We start from the raw sequence: 23,797 nt of genomic DNA, 5'->3' as shown, positions 1-23,797 counted from the left end.
GATATTCGTCGACTCTCTGTCAAAAAGCAGCGCGAAAGGTATGTTCACAGACATCTTAGGTTGAAGGCTTGCTTTTTGTTGCTTTGCATGCTGTTCCATAGTATCTCTGCTTTTCCCGTCCGACCGCCACAAAAAGGCCCGTTCGCTTCCATTCATCTCAATGCGCGTTATCGAATAGTGTGCGTCGCAAGTCGACCTCAGCCACGCGACTCCGCGCCATGGCCGAGGCGAACGAGGACTCTGCCTCGGCCGAGCCGGAGACGGCGACAGAAGCAGCCGTGACCAACCCGGAAGCAGCTGATCAAGAGGAAGATCTGCGTCGCCGGTCTTTTGTGGCTGACAGCAATGCGCGTCTGCGGTTGACCTCTTCCGTTCGCCGCAAAGGCGGGCGTCGGGCGCAGACCGCGTCGGCCGCTGCAGGCACGAGCCGCGCTGAATTTTTGGCGAAGCAAAGTCCCCCCACTGAAGCTGCAACTGAAGACTCGAGCGGCAACAGTGCTTCATCCTCCTTGGCATCATCCACAGATGGAGGTGACGGTGATCAACCCGAGATTACGATGGAGGGTATTCTCGTCGCGGCGGAAGAGCCTCTGGGCGACGATGAATTGGACGTCGAAGATGAGGCAGAGGGTGAAGGTGAGCAGGAGCCTGCTGATGAGGGCGAAGACGTGGACGCTGGCCTCGAGGCCGAGACCCCGGGCAGCGATGCTGGGTCAACTTCTGCTTCTCCAGAAAAGATGGAGGACGTTCCGGCGTCTTCTGCAGAAGTGGCGGAAGCCGCGCCAACAGCTGGCCCTGTCCTGCAGCTGGGCAACTTGGCGGCTTCCACGACGACTGATGAGGTCGAGGGCGAGCACACAGTTGAGGCGGCGCCAAGTGAGGACCCGAATTTGACGACTGGTGCCGTGGAAAGCGAGCACAGTGTTGATGTGCCCAAGCCACCTGCTGCTGTCGAGGCAGCGCCAAGTGAGGTCCCCAATTCGACAGTCGCCACCTCGTCTGCCACGGCCGAGCAGCGCAGCGTGAGTAAGCGGCTAGATGCTCGTCTGCGACCGGCAGTCCAAGTGGAATTTACAGAGGAGGAAAAGGCGCGATATCGGCGTCTAGGCCTGCTCTCAGATGAGGCAGATAAACCAGCCGAGGCAGAGCGCTCGCGCATCTACAACGCTCTGAATCCACAACGCCTGTACGCGGAGCAACAGGCCAGCTCAGTAAGCATGTGCCAAAGCGAGCGCTCTGGATGTTGGAATCGTGACCTCACACACTCACTTGCTTTGTTTAGGGGTCTGTGTGGGCCTCTGCAGGCGGTCGTTCCCTGGCCGCAACAGCAGCAGCATCGGATGACGTTGCCGCACTAGAGGATCAAAATACGGAGCCGTTACCTGAGGATGAGGACGAGGATGCCCTGGACGATGAGTTTGAGGCAGACGACGATGAGCTTGACATTGACAATATTCCTGGTGCGTAATGATGGCAGCCTCTTTTGGTTTACTTGTCATTGAATTCTTTTTGTTTCAAATGTTGTCATCGGGTTTCATATGTACTCATTGGGTGCTCTTGTCCGCGGTGAATATGGCAGACCTGGGCGATTTTGCCCATGTGCTGGCCGCCAACCGCGAGGAGCGCGAGCGGGCCGCTGAGGCACGGCGCGACGAGTTGCGTAAGGTGTACCTGGCACAACATTCTCAAGAGTTGCAAAGTCAGGAATATCTGCTGGTAAAAATCAAGACGGCAAAGGAAATGGAAGCTGCAGAGCGCGAAGCCGAGAAGACCGCAATCCAGGCGCAGTCCATGGAGCGCGTCAAGGACCTCAAGTTTGACTTTACCTTCTCAAGCGCCTAATGGAGGCATGCCGCGTTTCCCCGTGTTAGCCTGTCGTGATGATGATGCTGTGAAGCTGACCTTGGTTGAACTCATCACATTCCATGTATGTCAACCCCATGGCCACAAGAGTATTCAGAGTCAATTTATTCGTTTGTTTGAAAGTTCTTCCATCATCCTTATTCTTTTTTCTGACGGGCATCAAGTACGGCCGCCGTCATAGCAAATTTTGGTAGCAGTGTTGTGCATGTTCTAAAGTGGCAAGCTTGATGCTGATTTCAAAGTGCAGAATGCGATGCGCGCCCTAATAATGTTTTCGAGCTGAGTCGCGTCGACTGTCAGCAATGGCGAGGCAGGGGAGCGAACAGACGTACGATGGCAGCATCGTATTGGAGGCCAGCTTTGATGATACATCTTCCGGCCTGAATGCCAGATGCTGGAAAATCCAGTTGGCAATTCAGCTCCAGCACGACGCAGTCATCTTGAACAAAGGCCCGCCTGCGCTCGAGTTTAAGTGCAACATTCAAATGATCGGCACGTCAATCAACGAGCACCTGGATCAGTCGGGCTATTCGGCAGTGGCTTTTGCCGCACGACGAAAAATGAGCCTCGCTTACCCTGGTTGAGGATAGGTTAATTTATAGCCGCGGGAGCTAAGCTCCTGGTGCCAGGCACTAAACAACACGGAAAATCACGTAGGTAAGAACCCGTCAAAGATTGTGAGCCAAAAAAAAGAGCGGGATTGGGGGTCCTACATGAGGCTATGACTTCCAGTGTGCGCCTTGCTGCACGTATCGGCCTCAAAGATGAAGCTGACGCGAAAATTGCAATGTGGAAAAGCATCTGACTCGCCGAGGGGGCGCGAAAAATACTGCTCGACAAAATTCTACGCCAAGTGGATGTGCGCCAAAACCAAAGGGAGCGAGGTCCAGGAGCAGGTGAAATCTGATTTGTCAAAGGCCCAAACACAGATGGTTGCATTTGGAAAAAAAAAAAAAAAAAAAAAAAAAAAAAAAAAAAAAAAAACTTGAGCAAGATTCGTACCGAAGCAATCAGGCGGGCCTGGGCAGCCTCCGTGTCCCTGGGTGAGAGTGCCTGTGTTGGGCTTGCATACGACTGAGCTGCTAAAACTTGCGACGCTGGTTCAACCTGAAAAGGTTGGTAGTACTGATGGGGGCGCTCATACGAGGCAGTGTGGGATGCATGCGCATGAACAGGCGTTCCGGGCGAGGTGGCGAAGGACGCCTGTGCTGGAACGGGTGGCTGGGGCGAGGACTGTGGGGTAGCAGAACTTGGCGGGGCGGAGAGCGATCGTTGAGCCGGTCTCGAGGTTGTAGGGCGACGGCTTTGAATGGTTTGTACAATCGTGTCCTCGATGGCCGCTTTGCTGGCGGCAATATCGATTGTCAAGCCGAGATGCTGTCGTTGGGGTCGAGCGCATCAACACCACGAGGATATGGACAGCGATGAGCTGGGGTCGACGGACATTGGAGATCACGATCCAGTCGGTAATAAGGGGGGCACATGCCTGAGCATAGGTGGCAAGGGTTGCCTTTTTTAGTTTCCGGCGGGCGAGGAGCTGGCGCAGATCGGTTGAATTATCAAAGATGGCGTTGATGGCCTCTGCGCAGATGGAAATCGTTGGTGAGCGATCCACAAGGAGGGTGAACAACCCAAAAAGAGGCGCGGAGTGCGCAAGGACGACGCTTGAAGCCACCCATGGATGAACGAGCTGACCTTGCGTGGAAAAGGTGACGACACGGTTGCTGGTGACGGTGCCCAAGAGGTCCTTGAGGTCTTCCTTCGGCAGCAGCTTGAGCAGATCAGATACAACTGTTCAAAGGCACACGCGATACCATGAATGTCAGTGAAGACGACAGCCACGGGGAAGCGACAGCATGGCACGGACGGTGTGCCAGTGATCACAGGGAGAGGCGGGGAGGCGAGGCGGGGGACGTACATGGTCTTTGCCAAGGCTCCATGATGCGCTGGAGGCGGAGACGGATGGATCATCCCTGCAACTGGCGAGGAGTCCGACAGGAAAGGGGGAGCCAACAGAAAATGCATTAACTCGATATTTTGCGTCAATAACTTGGTTTGGATCGATTATGATATCTACACTTTCCTTCTATTTTTGATACTAAAGTACACTGACTCAAGCTTCCAAAGCTTGAAAAGGGCTTAATGAGCAAAAGACGAACGCAGTGACTTCTTAAAAGCAGAGAAAGAGGAGACGAAAGCAGTGACTTCTTGAAAGCAGAGAGAGACGAAAGCAGTGACTTCTTGAAAGCAGAGAAAGAGAGAGAGAGAGAGAGAGAGAGAGAGAGAGAGATTGCAGCGATACCAGCATCAACTCAAACACACACACACACACACACACACACACACACACACACACACACACCAGCTGCAGGGTCAAACTGCTATGGAAGCTTCCTACCTCGCCTATGGCAGCTTCTCACAACGGCTCGTGAGGGCCCGGCCTCCAGGCGTGAGAGGGAAGGGGATCAAGCCCATTGAGGAAGGCTCAAAGGACACGGCGCAACTTGCCAAGACTAAGACGTTGTATTGGCATCAAAAGAATCAAATTTTGGGGGCTTTAACATCCTGCCCATCCGTGCGCTTCCGCTATGCCTCTGGCTCCTTGTCTTCTTTCCCCCTATCCGTCTTCCTTCGTTTTGCGTCCGCTCTGTGTCGGTGCTCCCTGCGCCCCGCCCTGTTCCCGCTGGTCTCTTCCGCGTTTTTATTTTTATTTTATTTTTATTCATTTTTTATTTTTTTTTTGAATCAAGTGCCAAGCAAGACAGCAGAATAAGACGGATGGAGGCTGGTGGGTTGGACGCCATTAAGCAGCGGAACCAGTCGAGACGGACGGTGACGTGAACGATTCGGAACTCAGTGGCAAGATTTAGATGGGTAGGTCACATCAAAGCTTCTTCTAATAATGGCTGTCCGCCCAACAACTGCAGCTTCTCGAAGAAGACGGGTCCCAACTAATCGGTAAAATAAACGACTAGGTCGGGGTAAAGCTGCGTGTTGTCAAACACAATGACCTCACGAAAGTCATCGGGCGGAATAGCAATCACCGAGTCATGTCTATGAATAGTGGGGGCAGGCCAATGAGACTGTTGCGAAGCGACGGGCAAGCCCACGTTTGCTCAGCTTGAAAGCCTACTGACCGCTCATTGTTCGGCGCAACCGGTAGCAAAGGTGGAGCCAGCGCTTTTCTCAAAGGCTTCGTGTGGACGTACGCGTGCCCCAATAAAGCCCTTGTGATAATTAGCATGCGCTCGGCCTTTTCACCGGGCTTAGAATATACGTGGCTCTAAGACACCCAGAAAGCAGCAGAAAAAACAGCAAACGCTGTAAGGCGACCATGGACCGTTCAGATGATTGGGTGCGCATCCTACACCACGTACCTTGCCCGGATGGTCGGCGTGGTAAACTCCGAGTCCAAATTGATGGCCACTGCTGCTTCCTGCGAAGCGAACATCCAGACCCAGGCGCACAATCTTGTCGCGCAATTCTTGATCACAAGGGATGCCGTGAAGTAACAAGCGTTCCTGGCAGGGCGTGTCTCTCCACAAGGCTGGTAGACCCGGTAGCGCATCCACTTCAGCCGTGCTAAGCGCAACAAAGTGCTCATGATCAGAAAGACGCCGCAGCATTTCTTGACGCTTGCTGTTGTAGCGCTCCCACAGAACGGGATTTTGCACACGCTCTACGCGCCGTACGTTGATGCTTTGAAGGCATCGCTCACCAACATTTAACTGCGTCAAGAGCTCGGTCACCTAGCCTCGCGATTTGTCCACACGATGAGCGTTGACAAGCAGAGCGTGTTGTTGAAAAGCTCTTGTATGCAAACGACGCACCTCTGGAATGAGCTCAGGAGCATTGCGTAACACATCAATGGCTGGCCCGACTTGGCAAACGGAGACAGCCTGCTGACCCACCAGGGCAGCACTGAGCAGGCTGGGACGTTGCTTTGGATCCGTCGAAAGGAAAGCTCGTACTTCCTTGAACAAATGACTTTTTGAGTCGCAAAGCTGTGAATCATGGGTACAGCATTTGAGAACACGATGAGGTGAGATTAGTACAATAAGAACATCATGGCAGACAGGACCAACCGCAGCCGCCAGATGTGGAAAGTTGCAAGCACGTTTTCCCGATTGCATTGCTTGTGGATCCCAATTGCACTTTTCAACCAGGTGATCCGTAGGAAAACGGGCGGGAGGCACCGTCTGCGGAAACATGTACGTGTTGTAAAGAACGCAGCCAAAAGAAAAGGCGTCCTGTGTTGGGCGTGCGCCGACGTGCCCGTTGCCAAAAAGCCCCTCAGGTGCTATATAGCCATCCGTGCCCGTCAACGCGGTGGCGGTGCAAGGCGACATCGTGGCTTCGGCGGCGGCTTTGGTGATGTCAAAATCGCCCAGGCGCACAACAGGCTCATCCTCTGAGCCGCCCAACATGACGTTGCTCAGCTTCACATCTCGGTGCACCAGGCCCTTGCTGTGCATAAAAGCCAAAGCCGTGCGTAGCTGGGCCATGAGTCTTGCAATCACATTCAAAGTGGCCAGTTGACGCGCCCTGCCAAGCCACTGCTGCAGGTCACCTTGTGCACACCACGGCTGCACCAGGTAGGCACTCGTCTGGCCATCTTTCGCGTCCACAAGCGCTCCGAGGACAGGAATGATATGTGGATGCTCAAGCTGACGCATGGCGCGGAGTTCGCGGAGAAATGTCCGGCACTGATCCTGCTTGTGCTGACGAGCAAAAGCATACTCCTTGACCGCCAAGTCTTGCACGGAGCAATCAGGCAGCGTGGCACGGGCCTTGTACACCTTGTGGTTCTGGTGGTAATGAAGATCGAGATGTCCCAAGGTAGAGAGCGACAACGCCTGATCCACTTCGACCATGGCTTCCAAGATGAGGTTGGCTGGAAGGTCGGACCCAAGCACAGTTCGGAGGCGCGCTCCCAACGTGCTCTGCTCAGGGTGCAAAAACACTAACAGGGCTGGGAAGTGTTGATACAGTAATTGTGCCAGTTGCGCGACATGGTCCACGTATGGTTTAGCCGATAATTGTTCTTGCAGAATGGCACGGCTTTGTCGATTCTCCTGCAGCTTCTGTTGAAGACTCGGGCGAAAATCTTCAGGCACAAGCTGTAATGCCGAGCTGATCTTTTGAATCTCACTTTCCAGTTTTGTCAGTTCTTCGTGGGCAGCCAAGGACTCATCGTCCACGCCTTGAGTCAAGCTGTTCACATGCCGCATGCACGCGGTCAGCACGGACAGCGTTGTGGCTTGCCAGTCGATCATGTCCTGCAGCTGCTGCATCAGAGCCTGGGACTCGTGGTGCACACAGGTCAGATACCAGGCTTGGTGCTCATAATTTGTTGGCGCTTGCCACCGGGCGAGCTCGCCCAAGCTGTTCAGCTCCGCTTGGCCCAGCTCGCGGTGTGCCTGGCAAAGACGTTCCCAGGCCTCCGACAATGCTTCGGCCGCAGGTGCCTGGCCCACTTGAAGACCTTGCGCACGCCGATGCAGGCTGTCCACGCGATACATCGTACCGTCGCTTCCTGCACGAGCCAGATCACCAAGCGCTTGGGTGAAGGCCTGCGTGAGGTGCCTCAGCTTATCGTCGGTCCTCTTGAGCAGGCTCAAGTGCTCGGGTCTTGCAGCTTGCAGGGCAATCAGTGTGTCAATAATTGCAACAAGACCGTCAGGTGCAGTATCAGGTGCAGATTCAGGTGCAACCGGCGACTGAGGGCACTTTGCCAGCGCGTTGCAGAGGGGTTCTAGTACTGGTTGGAGCTCCAAATTGCTTGCAAGGTGATAAAGATCCTGTAGCATTGATTGAAGAGTATCGGCCTTTGAATCCGGTTGGTTCAAGCGGCTGTGGAGTGCTTCAAAGGCTTGGAGCGCTTGGCCGAGAGCGGTAATGCCGTTTTCACAGCCGGCTCTTAAGTTGCTCCACTCCATAGCAGGCAGGTCCGGAGGTGCCTCATTAATAAGCTTTTTAATTTTAGCACCTTCGCTTGTCAGTCCAGGGTTATGGTGGCCGGCACCGGTAACAAAAGCGTTGAGATGAGGAAAAGGGTGGATCGTGGCGTCCTCAGGCAAGAGCCGCTCGAAGTGGGTGGTAAGGGTCTCAACTACGGGGGGTGTAGTCTGCAGGTCAAGAACGAATCATACGTGCTTCAGATTTGTTGAACGAAGTAAAGTTGCAAGGTGACAAAGAGCTGCGGAGAGGCTCACCTCCAGAGTTGGCATGAGTGTAGGTAAAGGTGGCAGCCAACCAGTAGGTATGAGTGTCTGTTCAGGCGCAGTGGGTGTCTGGTCCAGATGTGCGAGCTGCTCTTGGTGGGCTGTGAATTTCAACGCAAGCTCCTCACCGTGCCCAAATTGATGTGCGACGTCAATGGGCGTCTTTCCTCGCTGAAAACACAATATGAGAAGCACCATGAGAGAGCGTCACGGACGGCTGGTGTGTACTCAAACAAGAAACTGAAGCTGAAAAATTTGTGAAGATCTGAGGGCACACATGTATGATTGGGCTCAAGAGTAGTGGACTGCGGGGCGGGCGGATGGTGCAAAAGTCTGGAAGGATTGCGGCCATGTAACAGGCGTACTTATTGGTGAATATGCGAATGGCAATACCCACCTTGTTTTTAGCATTGAAGTTTGCGCCATACTCTAACAGGATATCTACTACTTCCCTGTGTCCATTTTTGCAGGCCCAGTGCATCGGTGTCCAACCATTCTGGGCACCCGGCACGATGAGTCGGGCATACATTGCGGACACAGCGTTGATGGAGAGATCAAGACATTCGCATTGTACTCACGTTATTTTGGGCCTCCGTGTCAGCGCCATATTCCAACAGGATTTCCACCACCTCCACATGATTGTTCGAGCAAGCCATGTGTAAAGGTGTTGAGCCAATCTGTATCATGGCCACACAGGCAACATGATATTATTATTGGTATCAGCCTTGATCATATCAAGAGGAAAGCCATTTGAGAAGAGATTGATGTGGGTCGAACAAACGTTGTTTTTGGCTTCAGCATCGGCGCCATGCTCCAGCAAAATCTCCACTGCTTGCACGTGACCGTAAATGCAAGCATTATGCAGTGGTGTAAAGCCATCCTAAACGTCGATTCGATATCCAAAAACAAACTGAGCAAGACCGCACGGTGCTTTCATTATGACTTTTTTTTTTTACTCATTGGCAGCCCGACGCCATTACAGCAGGCACGAGGCACAGCCTCGTAGGTAATTGGCCCGCCTGCACAATAACAAGCAAGGTTTTTGCGAAAGATGCGCATAAATCGGACCTCGTTGATGTACGTAGCGGCATTTGAAATGCGCTGTGAATCCCAAGTGTTCAGCAACCACAAGACTACTTGTGGGTCCAATGATCGGCACGCATCTCTTAATTGCTGTCCATCCAGGCTCATGGCGACGGATCACTGCCAATCTGCTCGAGGGCTTTTGCTGACGCCTATCGAGTTTCCAGCATCTGCTTCACGTTCCAACTGCCCAAGCGTGATTCATCAAGCAGCCCGTCAGTTCAACAATAACAAACCTGGCAATCACTCTGAAAGATTAAGGACCGCTTTGCTGTGTTCGGACGGCAGACCAACAGAGGACTAGCTAAGAAAGCGATGCATATGCAATCAAGCTGCCCTCAGCGGCAGGCAGCCAGAGAAACAATTCGACATCATGCCTGAAGCTGTCAATCCCGTCCCCGGCATGAACCCACCTCAACCGGTTCAAATGCCAACAAGGCACTGGCTACACCATGAGCGTTTGTCGAAAGCACCGAGTCGAAAATCGACACCGCCACCAACAACAACAACGACAATGGCGACGCCAGACATGCGGCTGTGCTTCGATCAAACCGATCAAGATGCTGAAGGCGATGAGGCAACTGTTCAGCAGAGCAACAACCGCCAGCCAGTGGTGCACACAGAGAGAGAGTTTGAGAGAGAGAGTTTGAGAGAGAGAGTTTGAGAGAGAGAGAGTTTGAGAGAGAGAGAGTTTGAGAGAGAGAGAGTTTGAGAGAGAGAGAGTTTGAGAGAGAGAGTTTGAGAGAGCGAGAGAGAGAGAGAGAGTTTGAGAGAGAGAGAGAGAGAGAGTTTGAGAGAGAGAGAGAGTTTGAGAGAGAGAGAGAGAGAGAGTTTGAGAGAGAGAGAGAGATAGGGAGAGAGAGAGATAGGGAGAGAGAGAGAGAGAGAGAGAGAGAGAGAGAGAGACACACACACACACACGAACTCGAACACACACACACGTATCACGCGAACACAAGACACACGTACGCACTCACTTCAAAAGGTCAGCTTCTGGAGACTGGGAAGATGACGGAAAACCTTTGGGAGACTGAGAGACTGAAATATTAGGCGAGTCGTCGCAAAGAGCCCAGCTGTGTGAGCTCAGCCGCAGGGCAGCGCGTAGCAGGGTGCAGGGCAGCGGGGTAGCAAGGCAGCGGGCCAACAATGGTGGACATATTCCAAAAGCAGGATTGAAAATACACACATCACAATCACGAGCTTCTTGTGCTAACATGTGGCTTGCGAGGGGCTTCAGCGACTTGCTTAAAGTCAAAGCGGAGGGCACGAGCTTGCTAAATGAATTGGAACCTCTCAACTCAATTTGAGGACAGCAAGAAAAAAAAACAGCTGTTACCACTGACGTCCTTCAGGCCAAAACCCCAACAAAGTTGTTCAAAGCAAGCAGCCGACCTGCACTCGCTTCTACTTAGGTGAGCTGCTCGGAAAAATGTGGTGTCTTCCCGCAGGCAAACACCAGAAAAAGATTATTTTGGTCTACGGTTCCAGCTTTGAGGCTGCGCGGTACACAAGTCATCTCTCTTCTTCTTCAAAGGGTCTCAAACGGCTTGATCTGTCAATTGTGCAACATAAGAGACTCAAAAGCGCGACACAGTCTAGACAGTATAGTAGATGACCATTTCAGGATACATCTGGGAGTTGTCAAACATGACAACCTCATGGTAGTCTCCTGGCGGTGTAGCAATAATGGAATCATATCTGCGGGACAAGCAGTTACAAGTGAGATCGACAACCCTGAAAGATTCTTGTCCGTTTATCAACACACCGCTCGTTGTCAGGCGAATCTTTGCAAATGAGCGGAGGGGCTATGGCTCCCTGGGAGGGTGACTGGTGGACATGGGCACGACCAAGCAAGGCTCGCGTGAGGACGAGCACGCGCTCGCCGTTGGGTCCAGGCTCGGCGTACTGGTGACTCTACATTCATGCAAGAGTGCACATCATAATACCATCAGCACGGAAAGACTCGCATAGACTGGTTGCGAGTTGAAGCCACACCTTGCCGGGATGATCAGCCAGATAAACGCCAAGACCAAATCGATGGCCGGCGTTGCTGCCCGCAAAGCGATGGTCGAGGCCGAAGCGTACAATCTTGTCACGCACAACTTGCTTCAAAGCTATGCCGTGGAGTAGCAAGCGCTCTTGACAGGGCGTGTCTCTCAACAAGGCTGGAAAGCTTGGCAGTGCGTCCAAGGCGGCCGTTTGGAGTTGATTATAGTGCTCCTGATTTGTTATGCGATGCACCATCTCACGTCGTTTGGCACAGTAACGCTCCCACAACACGGGGTTTTGCACGCGCTCAACCCGCTGAACTGCAATGCCTGCTGGCCCTCGTCCAGCAGTGCTCAGCTGCCGCAACAAGTCCGCCACCTAATTTAATAGTCAATGCAAATTAGCCTGCTTGCATTTGAAGGGCATTCATCAGCAAGCAACGCACCTCTGGAATAAGCTCGGGGGCGTCGCACAAAACGTCAATGGCAGGCCCAACTTGAAGAACAGGAGGTCGCTGCACGATTTGCCCGGCGCCGAACAAGCTTGGCCGTTGCTTTGGATCTGTTGCAAGCAAGACCCTCGTTTCTGTAAACAGACTGCTCGTCGAATTGCACATCTGAAAAGAAAGGTTGAAATTTTGAATTGTGTTTGAAGGTAGGTGTGTGGTGGTCAGGCAAACGCAAATCGACGATCAATGAGTGTGGGCTTGCCATGATCCAGCCTCGAGCGAACGCAACAATAACACCAACCTCAGCCGCCAGATGTGGAAAGCTGCAAGCACGTTTTCCCGATTGCATTGCTTGTGGATCCCAATTGCACTTTTCAACCAGGTGATCCGTAGGAAAACGGGCGGGAGGCACCGTCTGCGGAAACATGTACGTGTTGTAAAGAACGCAGCCAAATGAAAAGGCGTCCTGTGCTGGGCGTGCGCCGACGTGCCCGTCACCAAACAACACTTCGGGTGCTATATAGCCTGCCGTGCCTGACGACGCGGTGGCGGTGCAAGGCAACATCGTGGCTTCGGCGGCGGCCTTGGCAATGTCGAAATCGCCCAGGCGCACAACGGGCTGATCCTCTGAGCCGTCCAACATGACGTTGCTCAGCTTCACATCTCGGTGCACCAGGCCCTTGCTGTGCATAAAAGCCAAAGCCGTGCGTAGCTGAGCCATTATCTCAGCAACAATACTTGAGGTGGCCAGTTGACGCGCCCTGCCAAGCCACTGCTGCAGGTCACCTTGTGCACACCACGGCTGCACCAAGAACGCACTCGGGTGGCCACTGTGCAGTTCAACCAGTGCATGCAGAACCGGAACAATGTGCGGATGCTCAAGCTGGCGCATGGCGCGAAGTTCACGAAGAAAGGTGCGACACTGGTCCTGCTGGTGCTTCCGAACAAAGGCGTACTCCTTGACGGCCAAGTCTTGCTCGGGGCAACCAGGCAGCGCGGCATGGGCTTTGTAGACTTTGTGGTTTTGGTTGTAGTGCAGCTCAAGCGGGCCCAAACTAGAGAGGGTCAAGTCTCGGCCCACCTCGGTCATGGCCTCCAAAATCAGGGTGGCCGGAAGATCGGGGCCAAGCACGCTGCAGAGGCGGGTACCTAGCATGCTCTGATCGGGATGCAAAAGTATCAGCAGGGCTGGAAAGTGTTGATGCAGCAGCTCTGCCAGCTCCACAACGTGGTCCTCACGCGATTGACCCGAAAGCTGCTTTTGCAAGACAGCACGGCGCTTTTCAAATTTTGTCAGACCTTGCTCAAGACCGGGGCGCATATCCTGCGGTGCAACTCTCAAGAGCGCATTGGTAGCCTGTATTTGTTCGTGCAGCTTGTCGAGTTCATCATGTGCCGCTGTGACCTCGTCGGCGTGGCCCTGGGCCAGCTCATCAGCCAACTTCATGCACGAGGTCAACACCGAAAGCGTCGTGGCCTGCCAGTCGATCATGTCTTGCAGCTGCTGCACCAGGGCTTGTGCCTCTTGGTGAACAAACGTCAGATACCAGGCTTGATGCTCGTAGTCGGGAGGTGCTTGCCACAGAGCTACCTGTTTCAGGCCGTTGAGCGTGGACAAGCTGAGCTCGTTGTGTGCTTGAGCAAGCTGATCCCAGGCCTCGGGCAAGGCCGCGACCGGTGGTGCTGCGTCAACCTCCTGGCACTGCGCACACTGTCGCAACGTGGCCACGCGATGGATGGTGTCGGTGGTTCCCACTCTTGCCACCACGTCTAGAGCATCGATAAATGCCAGAATCCGGCCTTTGAGCTTGGTGTTGGAACTGGTGAGCAGTTCTTGCAGCTCGGGACCCACGCTGTTCAGGGCGTTGACCTTGTCCAAAGCCGCTGCCAGATCCGTGGGCAGTGTATCCGGTGAGGATGCTGGTGCCGTAGGCGGCACGGGGCATGCCGCCAGCGCACTCTGTAGCTCTTGAAGCACCGGCTGCAGCTCAAACTGAGTTGTGAGCGCATGCAGCTCTTGAAGCACCGATTCTAGATTGTCAGAGTTGGGATTCAGCTGGCCCAGGCAACTGTTCAGCGCTTTGGGCGCCTGCACTGCTTGATCAAGCGCATCGAGCGCCTGGGTGGTGGTCGTCTTGAAGGTCGCCCAGTCCACTGAAGAAAAACACAACGGCGCCCCATCAATCGTCTGCTTCATGCTGGCAAGTGCGTCACGCTTGGGAAAGTGCGAGATGGCCCCCGTGATAAAGGCATCAAGATGGGGGAGAAGATGGGTGGTGGTGCGCTCGGGTAGTAGCGGCTTGAGCCAAGTGTCCACTGCCACCACAACAGAGGCTGTGGTCTAATGGGGGTTGGCGGGAAATGAGCAAATCGTGGTCAAGTCGGATGAGCGATGAGGCTTCGAGTGAAAAACGCGTTTGAGGAAGAGGGAGGAGAGGGACGCACCTCGAGGGTAGGTGCGGGACTGGGCAGGGGCGGCAGCCAGGCGGAAGGTGCGAGGCGAGCCTCGTGGGCAGCAAACACGGGCTCCAGCTTGTCGCCATGTCCTTTTCGACATCCAGCTTCAAAGGCCGTTTCGTTTTTCTGAAAATACGACCGTATCCGGGAGATCGGAGCATGTGAGGTGAGCAACCAAATCCGTTTGTTTTTTCAAGCACAGACGAGGTTGTGTGCAGGAGCCGCTCGAAGGAAGAGCAGTTGACAGGTGAAGCAAGCAGGTGGCAGGATGTCTAATCAGAAAAGGAGACGTTTGAGCGCGCGAGAGACAGGGTGGTGGAGTCCCGGATTCAAGCAGCGATACCATGACGGATGAGGGAGAAAATGACAAGTGAGGCGGGTGGGCGTAATGTGCAGGAAACATGGACCGGGACAAGGCGAGCGGCAGGGCAAAACAAAAATAATAGCGTAGAACGAAACAAGAAACAGGAGCGAGAGGTGGGGCGGGCGCGCAGGGTGGGCTGCTGTGTAGAACGGCCCAAAAGACGAGCAGCAGGAACAGGGCGAGGAAGGGGAAGATATGAACCTTGTTCCTGGCTTGAGCATCAACACCGTGCTTCAACAGCATCTCCACCACCTCCACATGGCCCTCAAGGCAGGCATCGTGCAGTGGTGTACTGCCCCACTATTGTTTGTTGCACCACCATAAAGTATATATCGTATGCAGATGCAGCAGCATCATCATGTGTTAGCTCTCCAAAAATGGGAATAACGTTAGTTGGTGTATCACGAGGGGTGGATGGTGGATAAGGGGGAGATACATGACTGTACTGACCTTGTCTTTTGCTTCAGCATTGACTTCCCTCTTCAATAGCATCGCCGCCATCTCCGCATGGCCGTAACCGCACGCAATGTTCAGTGGTGTATCGTCATTCTGTGGGATGATGCATCAGCATGACGTACAAGGACATCATCATTATCACAATCATCATGTGGTACAGGTGCACCATCATAGGGGGGCAAAGGGGGGACAAAGAGGGAGGTACTGTACTGACGTTGGACTTGGCTTCAGCATCAGCACCGTGCTTCAACAGCATCTCCACCATCTTGACATCACCGTATTTGCAGGCCCTGTGCAGTGGTGTCAAGTCATACTGTGGAAAGATGCATCAGCATAACGCACAGGTACAGCATCATCAGCATCATCATCATCATCATGTGGTACAAATACATCATAATGGGGGGTAAAGGGGGGAAGAGGGAGGTACTGGACTAACGTTGGTCTTGGCTTTAGCATCAGCACCGTGCTTCAACAGCATCTCCACCGCCTTGTCATCACCGAAACGGCAGGCATTGTGCAGTGGTGTATCGCCATCCTGTGGGACGATGCATCATCATAACGTACAGCATCATCGTCATGTGTCACAGGTGCACCAGAATGGGAGCATCAGAGGGTGGGTGCAAGGGGAGATCAAGGCAAAAATCAAGAAACGGTCACTAAAGACTGCTTGGGGTGCGCAAGGGAGTCAGAGGCGCGATGGCAAGGGGTGGGGTGTGGGGTGGCGCCCGGATTGGAGTCACGACATCAACGGAGAACAAGGCAAGTCGCAGGTAGCACCGACACAAAGCGGACGCAAAACGGGGCAAGAAGAGGGAGAGCGGGAAAGAAAAAGGTGGGCAGGGTGCAGAGGAGCGAGGGACGGGGGCAAAGGCGACGAGCAGCGGGAGCGGGGGCAACAGGCAGAGAGGCGGTAAAGGGGGGGGAGAAGGAGGTACTGGACTAACGTTGGCCTTGGCTTTAGCATCAACACCGTGCTCCAACAGCATCTCCACCACCTTGACATGACCATTAGAGCAGGCATCGTGCAGTGGTGTACCGCCATCCTGTGGGACGATGCATCAGCATAACGTACAGCATCATCGTCATGTGTCACAGGTGCACCAGAATGGGAGCATCAGAGGGTGGGTGCAAGGGGAGATCAAGGCAAAAATCAAGAAACGGTCACTAAAGACTGCTTGGGGTGCGCAAGGGAGTCAGAGGCGCGATGGCAAGGGGTGGGGTGTGGGGTGGCGCCCGGATTGGAGTCACGACATCAACGGAGAACAAGGCAAGTCGCAGGTAGCACCGACACAAAGCGGACGCAAAACGGGGCAAGAAGAGGGAGAGCGGGAAAGAAAAAGGTGGGCAGGGTGCAGAGGAGCGAGGGACGGGGGCAAAGGCGACGAGCAGCGGGGAGCGGGAACAACAGCCAGAGGGGGGAGGGGGGTGTCGGGAGAGGGAGGTACTGTACTGACGTTGTCCTTGGCTTTAGCATCAGCACCGTGCTTCAACAGCATCTCCACCACCTTGTCATGACCGTTATAGCAGGCATTGTGCAGTGGTGTACCGCCATCCTGTGGGATGATGCATCAGCATGACGTATATGTACAGCATCATCATCATCATCATCATGTGGTGTAGGTGTACCATCATAGGGGGGGGAAGAGGGAGGTACTGCACTGACCTTGTCCTTGGCTTCAGTATCAGCACCGTGCTTCAACAGCATCTCCACCACCTTGTCATGACCGTTATAGCAGGCATTGTGCAGTGGTGTACCGCCCCACTGTGGTATGATGCATCAGCATGACATACAGGTACAGCATCATCATCGTCATCATCATCATCATCATCATGGGGTACAGGTGCACCATCATAGGGCAGTAAAGGGGCTAAGAGGGAGGTACTGTACTGACGTTGTCCTTGGCTTCAGTATCAGCACCGTGCTTCAACAGCATCTCCATCACCTTGACATGACCTTTAATGCAGGCCCTGTGCAGCGGTGTATTGCCAATCTGTGGGACGATGCAATGCAGTATATGTCCCATGTTATACCATCCAGTGACATATTCAAAGTGTAGCCAATATCCCGCAACGTCAGATCAAACAGCATACGTACCCAACCTTGGGCAGCATCTCGTATACGTTGTTGGTCCCAACTGGTCAACAGCTGCAGCGCCTCTTGTGGATCTGATGAATCACACGCATCGTATAGCTGCTTTCCATCATCATCATCACTCATGGTAACAGCTTCTTGCAATATCACACCACCAATATCATAAGCCCCCCTCTAATACAAATAAAATAATATCTGACAACTTGGAGGGATGTGAACTCGACTTTGATGCGCTGGCGGCAGAGCGGCAGCCGGGAGACACCCGCCCGCCCGGGTGTGTCCCACGGCGGGTGCCAAGCCTCTGTGAAGAACTGACCGTAGATTGCGATTGGTCTCAAAACCAAACTGCTCGTGACTCTAAACACGCCGTTAATGAGCCGTGCGGAAGGAAAAGTGAGATCCCACGTCGATGGCAGATGATGCCACTGCTGTGTGGCAGCGCCCCCTTGATCAAAATTGACAAAGTGGACGTTGAAGTAGCACACTTCAAGCGAAGCAGCACAGCTGTCGGTATTGACTGACAGGCAGATGGTGGCCACGCACAGCGGCACACACCTCACTTAACGGAGCAGAGGCAGGGTCGCCCGGAAAAAAAAAAAAAAAGCCAAATTTAAGAATAAGCTGTGCACGACATAAACCTCTAAAACTTATTCGACATCTATAACATGTAATGTTAATAAAACTACATTAATCTATTCCGTGGCGTATTTAACCAGAACCTCATGGTGCTACAGAAGAAGAAATTGAGATAAGAGGGGTACATTACATATTACAAGGCGTCTCATGAGCCCCCCATAGTGTGGAAGCGTCGTCTTGAACCGCTTGCCCATTTGAATTGACTCGCGGCAGTGAGGGCAAAAGGCCAAAGGGCAGCCAAATGACAAGGGGGCGGGGGAAGAACCAGAAGAGAAATGGCCAGAATCGCGTCAAGTCATTGAGAGCATGGGCGAGCAAAGCTCGAACATAATTCCACGTGGACAGCGATTGAATAGAGGCATGACCCAGCAGTGCTCGCGTGATAATGAACATGCGTTCGCCGTTGGGTTTGGGCTGAGCTATAGGATCTGGTCTGTCTGTAATCAATTCACAAAAGCAAACAGAGGAAATTGAAACGCGAGCGAGCTTCCAGACTCAAATGCCACTTTCAGCCGACAGACCGTACTTATATCTTGCTTGCAGGAACAATCACAAAGAGCGCCGTCAAGGATCATCAAACATCATTCTGCTTTTGTTGAGCACAATTGCCAGGACTAATAGCTTCCAGTGTGATTCATTAGCTTCTAGACATCCGTCTATGCTCGTAGTCCAAAGCGTGATCAAGTCAAATGAGCGACGGGCTATGGGAAGGAAGCGCTTTTGGAGAAAACTAGCTGGGAGAGAGGGCGCACCTCGTGGGTTGGCACAGGGCTGAGCTGGGGCAGCAGCCGGGCGAAAGGTGCTGGGCAAGCCTCGTGGGCAGGAATGACGGGCTTCAAACTGCTGTCATCTGTGTTTTGCCATTCAACCTCAAGGGGCGTTTTGCTTCCCTGAGAACACACCCACAATTTAGCGACCGGAACATGTGAGGTGGGCAGAAATGCGAGGTCGAAGGTTGGGGATATTCGCTTGCTTTCTAAAAAAACACAGGCGAGGTTGTGTGTAGGAGCTGCTTGACGAAGAGCGATGTACAGGCGAAGCAAGCAGGTAGCAGAATGCTTAAATCGGAAAGTGTTTGGAAATATGGAGTCTCAAGGCACAAAGCAGGAACAAATAACATCTGAAAGCCGCTTGAGCGCTCGAGAGATGGGTGGAGCCCGGATTCAAGCAATGAAAAAGAACGAGTGAGGTGGGTAGGCAGAATATACAAGAAGCATGGACCACGCACAAGACGCGCAGTATGCAGAAACGAAAAAGGGCAGAGGAAAACGCGTAGCACGAAAGAAAGAAAGGAGCAGGAGGTGGGACGGGCGAGCAGGGTGGGCCGTAGTGTGGAGCAACGCCCAAGGGTCGAGAAGAAGAAATAGGATGAGGAGTGGGAGAGGAAGAGATTGACCTTGTTCTTGGCTTGAGCATCAACGTCGTGCTTCAACAGCATCTCCTGCACCTTGACAAAGCCACCTCTACAGGCGCAACGCAGTGGCGTCTCGCCACCCTTTTCGATGATGCATCAGGCATCACGCAAATGCAGCAGCATCATCATAAAGTACAGGTGCACCATCATAGGGGCCCGAGCGGGGGCAAAAAGAGAGGGAGGTACTGCACTGACCTTGTCCTTGGCGTTAGCATCAACGTCGTGCTTCAACAACATCTCCACCATCTCCACATTGCCATAACTGCAGGCACAATGCAGTGGCGTCTCGCCATCCTATCGGACGATGCATCGGGCATCATGCAAAAATAGCAGCATCATCATCATGTGGTACAGGTGCACCATCATAAGGGGCTAAAAGCGGGCGCAGAGAGAGTTGGAGGTAGTGTACTGACGTTGTCCTTGGCGTTGGCATCAACGCCATGCTTCAAAAGCATCTCCACCATCTCCACATGGCGCGCACTACGGGAAAAATACCGTATCGTTTTGCAGGCACAATGCAGTGGCGTCTTGCCACCCTATGGGATGATCACGCAAACGATGCAGTTTCATCAACATATGATACAGGTGTACTACTGTAATGGGCTTCGAGCGGGCATAGGGAGGTGGGGGTAGTATACTGACGTTGTCCTTGGCTTTAGCATCAACGCCGTGCTTCAACAATATCTCCACCACCTCCACATAGCCATGACTACAGGCGCAATGCAGTGGCGTCTCGTCATCCTATGGGATGATGCATCAGGCATCACGCAAACCATGCAGCATCATCATCATCGTGTGGTACAGGTGCATCATCATAGGGGGCCGAGCGGGGGCAGAAGGAGGTACTGTATTGACCTTGTCCGTGGCGTTAACATAAACGCCGTGCTGCAACAGCATCTCCACCGCCTTGGCATGACCGTTTCGGCAGGCATAGTGTAGTGGTTCAATGCCATACTGCGGGTTATGCATCAGCATCACGTACAAATCCAGTACCAACATGAAGGGGCAAGGGAGAGAGTGGAAAGTACTGACCTTGTCCTTGGCTTCAGCATCAACACCGTGCTTCAACAGTATCTCCACCACCTTGACATGACCACCTCTACAGGCACAATGCAGTGGCGTCTCGTCTTTCTAGGGGATGATGCATCAGGCATCACGCAAACGATGCAGTTTCATCATCATCGTGTGGTACAGGTGCACCATCATAGGGGGCTGAGCGGGGACATAGGGAGAGGGAGGTACTGCACTGACCTTGCTCTTAGCGTTAGCATCAACGTCGTGCTTCAACAGCATCTTCACCATCTCCACATAGCCATAACTACAGGCGCAATGCAGTGGCGTCTCGCCACCCTGTCGATGCAACGACATCACGCAAACGATGCATTTTCATCATCATATGGTACAGGTGTACCATCGTAAGGAGCTTCGAGCGGGGACATAGGGAGAGGGAGGTACTGTACTGACGTTGTCCTTGGCGTTAGCATCAACGTCGTGGTTCAACAACATCTCCACCATCTCCACATAGCCACGACTGCAGGCGTTATGCAGTGGCGTGTCGCCACGCTGTCAGATGATACATCAGACATCACGCAAACGATGCATCTCATCATCATCATATGGTACAGATGCGCCATCATAGGGGGCTGAGCGGGGGCATAGGGAGAGAGAGGTACTGTACTGACGTTGTCCTGGCGTTCGGCATAAACGTCGTGCTTCAACAGCATCTCCACCATCTTGACATGACGATTTGCGCAGGCGCAATGCAGTGGCGTCTCGCCACCCTGTCAGATGATGCATCAGACATCACGCAAACGATGCATTTTCATCATCATATGGTACAGGTGCACCATCATAGGGGCCCGAGCGGGGCATAGGGAGAGGGAGGTACTGCACTGACGTTGTTCTTGGCGTTAGCATTAACGTCGTGGTTCAACAGCATCTCCACCATCTCCACATAGCCACCTCTGCAGGCGTAATGCACTGGCGTCTCGTCATCCTAGGGGATGATGCATCAGGCATCACGCAAACCATGCAGTTTCATTATCATGTGATGTAGTTGCGCACCATCATATGGGGGTTGAGTGGGGGTAGAGGGAGGTAATGTACTGACGTTGTCCGTGGCGTTAACATAAACGCCGTGCTTCAACAGCATCTCCACCACCTTGGCATGACCGTTTCGGCAGGCGCAATGCAGTGGCGTCTTGCCACCCTGTCAGATGATGCATCAGATATCACGCAAACGATTCAGTTTCATCATCATATGGTACAGTTGCACGCTCATGGGGGGCTGAGCAGGGGCATAGGGAGAGGGAGGTACTGTACTGACGTCGTTCCTGTCTCGGGTATAAACGCCGTGCTTCAACAGCATCTCCACCACCTTGGCATGACCGTTTCGGCAGGCATAGTGTAGTGGTGCAATGCCATACTGTGGGTTATGCATCAGCATCACGTACAAATCCAGTACCAACATGAAGGGGCAAGGGAGAGAGTGGAAAGTACTGACCTTGTCCTTGGCTTCAGCATCAACACCGTGCTTCAACAGTATCTCCACCACCTTGGCATGACCGTTGCGGTAGGCCCAGTGCACTGGTGTATCGCCATACTGTTGGAAAATGCATAATATCATTAGCTTTGTTTTATTCAAAGAACTTTATCAAATATCTCGTTCGCCCAAACAGCAGACATACCCCATCTTTAGCAGCAGCAGCATCTCGAATACGTTGTGGGTCCCAACTGTTCAACAGCTGCAGCGCCTCTTGTGGATCGTAAGACCAACACGCCTCATACAGGTCCCTTCCATCGTCGCGCATGGTAGCGGTGCCTTCTGCCGATATCACCGCCAAATGTAAAATACCATGTCTGAATGGTTGCACTCAAGCGACCTGACACTTTTCGATCCGAAAGGGCAGCCTAGGCGACAGCAGGGCGGGCGGGCGCTGGTGGGTGCTGCCCACTGTCTCTCTGTGAATGACTGACCGTGGGCTGCGATTGCTCTGGAGAACCAAATTGCTCCGAGGCTCCAAACGCGTTCTTGATGAGCCGTGCAGAAGGCAAGAGGGATTTCACGTTGATGGCAAATGGTGCCACTGTTGTGTGCAGTACCCCCTTGATCGATGCGACGTCGTGGCAACACAATTCAAACCAAGTAGAACAGCTGTCGGTCTTTACCGACAGACAAGCGATGGCCGAGAAAAAAAATGGCACACACCTCACCAAACGGAGCAGCCACCCCACACGCAAGCAGTCCGACGAGATGAAAAAGTACGAGCGGACTCTAAGCAAACGCCACGAGGCGTCCGGCACAAACCTGAATATCTCATTCAACAACTTCAACGACTTGTATTACTGATAATACATAAACCTCTTCGGCATCATCTTCAACCCTCATCAAATGCTTTTAATCACCAGAAAACACAGATCATACAAGCATAGATATAGCAAGCACAGACACAAAGGCACACAGACATACAAGCAGACAGACGCAGACGGACACAGACACAGTGGCACGGGCACGGGCACCGGCACCGGCACACGTGCACAGACAGAGAGACAGAGACAGAGAGACAGACAGAGAGACAGACAGAGAGGCAGACAGACAGACAGACAGAGAGGCAGACAGACAGACAGACACATAGATACAGACACAGACACATACACAGACACACACACAGACACACACACACAGACACACACACAGACACAGACACAGACAGACAGACAGACACAGACAGACAGACACAGACAGACAGACACAGACACACACACAGACACAGACACACACACACGCGCACACACAGACACACAGACACAGACACAGACACAGACACACATACACACACAGAGTTTAGATTTCATTCTTTTGTTCGCCCAAAACTGAAAAATTCTGTCCTAAAGATTGTTTCGACAAAAAAACTGTATCAAAGACTGTCATGGCTACAGACATTTTGACGTCATGGAACTCGAGTTTGAGCAGAGCCCGTGATGTACGGGGAACGGGCTCAAACCTCAAACCTGCACAATAGATAGAGGGCAGACCGTGGCTGGGAGGGGCAGGGGCAGTTACATTGATGATCGGTTGCCGTCAACATGGCGCAAAGGGACAAGGAATCACGGTGCGGGGACCTTCCAGCCTTTGGTGTGAGAGGCACGGAAAACAACCGGAAGCAATGGCATGTTCGACACCCCGGCTCTCCACACATCTTCAGACTGTTGTGGCGTGAATTGCGGCACGGGATCGGAGCGAGCAAAGGTGAACAAAAGAAGAAGCCTTCAACTCTGCTACTGGCTGATCCCCCATCACGTGCCCTTTCTTGTCGGTTCGCTCAACTCGCTAGCTGGCCAGTTCGGCGGGCATTTTCCTTCCTCGCAGCTCATCTGCATCAGCTGCATCCGGCCAACCCAGATCATGGCGTGGGCCGCGCTGCTTCAGCACCATGCTCCTCCCTGGCTTCCAGCCCGGGCTAGTCCAGCCCTAACAACGGCGCCTGATAACCGTGTTCTTTTACCCGCAAACGCCTCATTCTCAGACCTCTCCCAAGCCCTTCAGCTCGCGGCTTTCACCTCGGCTCAACCAGGTACGCACACATCGCTGCTTTAGTCTTTGCGTCCCGTGTCTGTTCCAACTAATCATCGTCTCTGTCACCCTTGTGCACACACGCTAGGCTCGTCCCAAGTCGTCATCGCGACCGTGGCCGAGACCGAGCCTGAAGCTCAGCATGTCGTGACTGCTCCACAGGTCCATGCAGCCTGCCTTCTATTACAGCAGGAAGGC

The 23,797-nt window shown here is 53.2% G+C and overlaps 1 protein-coding gene across 1 annotated transcript; it reads right to left on the bottom strand.

The window, feature by feature from the left end:
- Positions 1–2,308: 2,308 nt before the first annotated feature.
- MONBRDRAFT_34101 (uncharacterized protein) lies at positions 2,309–4,171 on the bottom strand (the record flags this gene model as incomplete). The annotated part of the gene is made up of 7 exons (XM_001749353.1): positions 2,309–2,319; positions 2,439–2,495; positions 2,577–2,707; positions 2,866–3,240; positions 3,308–3,444; positions 3,559–3,654; positions 4,069–4,171. Coding segments are annotated over 7 exons (909 nt in total), but the record flags the coding sequence as incomplete, so codon positions are not given.
- Between the last annotated feature and the right edge of the window lie 19,626 nt (positions 4,172–23,797).

Source organism: Monosiga brevicollis, genomic scaffold (assembly GCF_000002865.3).
Source record: "Monosiga brevicollis MX1 MONBRscaffold_30 genomic scaffold, whole genome shotgun sequence".
Taxonomy (NCBI): Eukaryota; class Choanoflagellata; order Craspedida; family Salpingoecidae; genus Monosiga; species Monosiga brevicollis.
The sequence above is the reverse complement of the archived record's forward strand: the minus strand, read 5'-3'. Positions and strand labels throughout refer to the sequence as shown.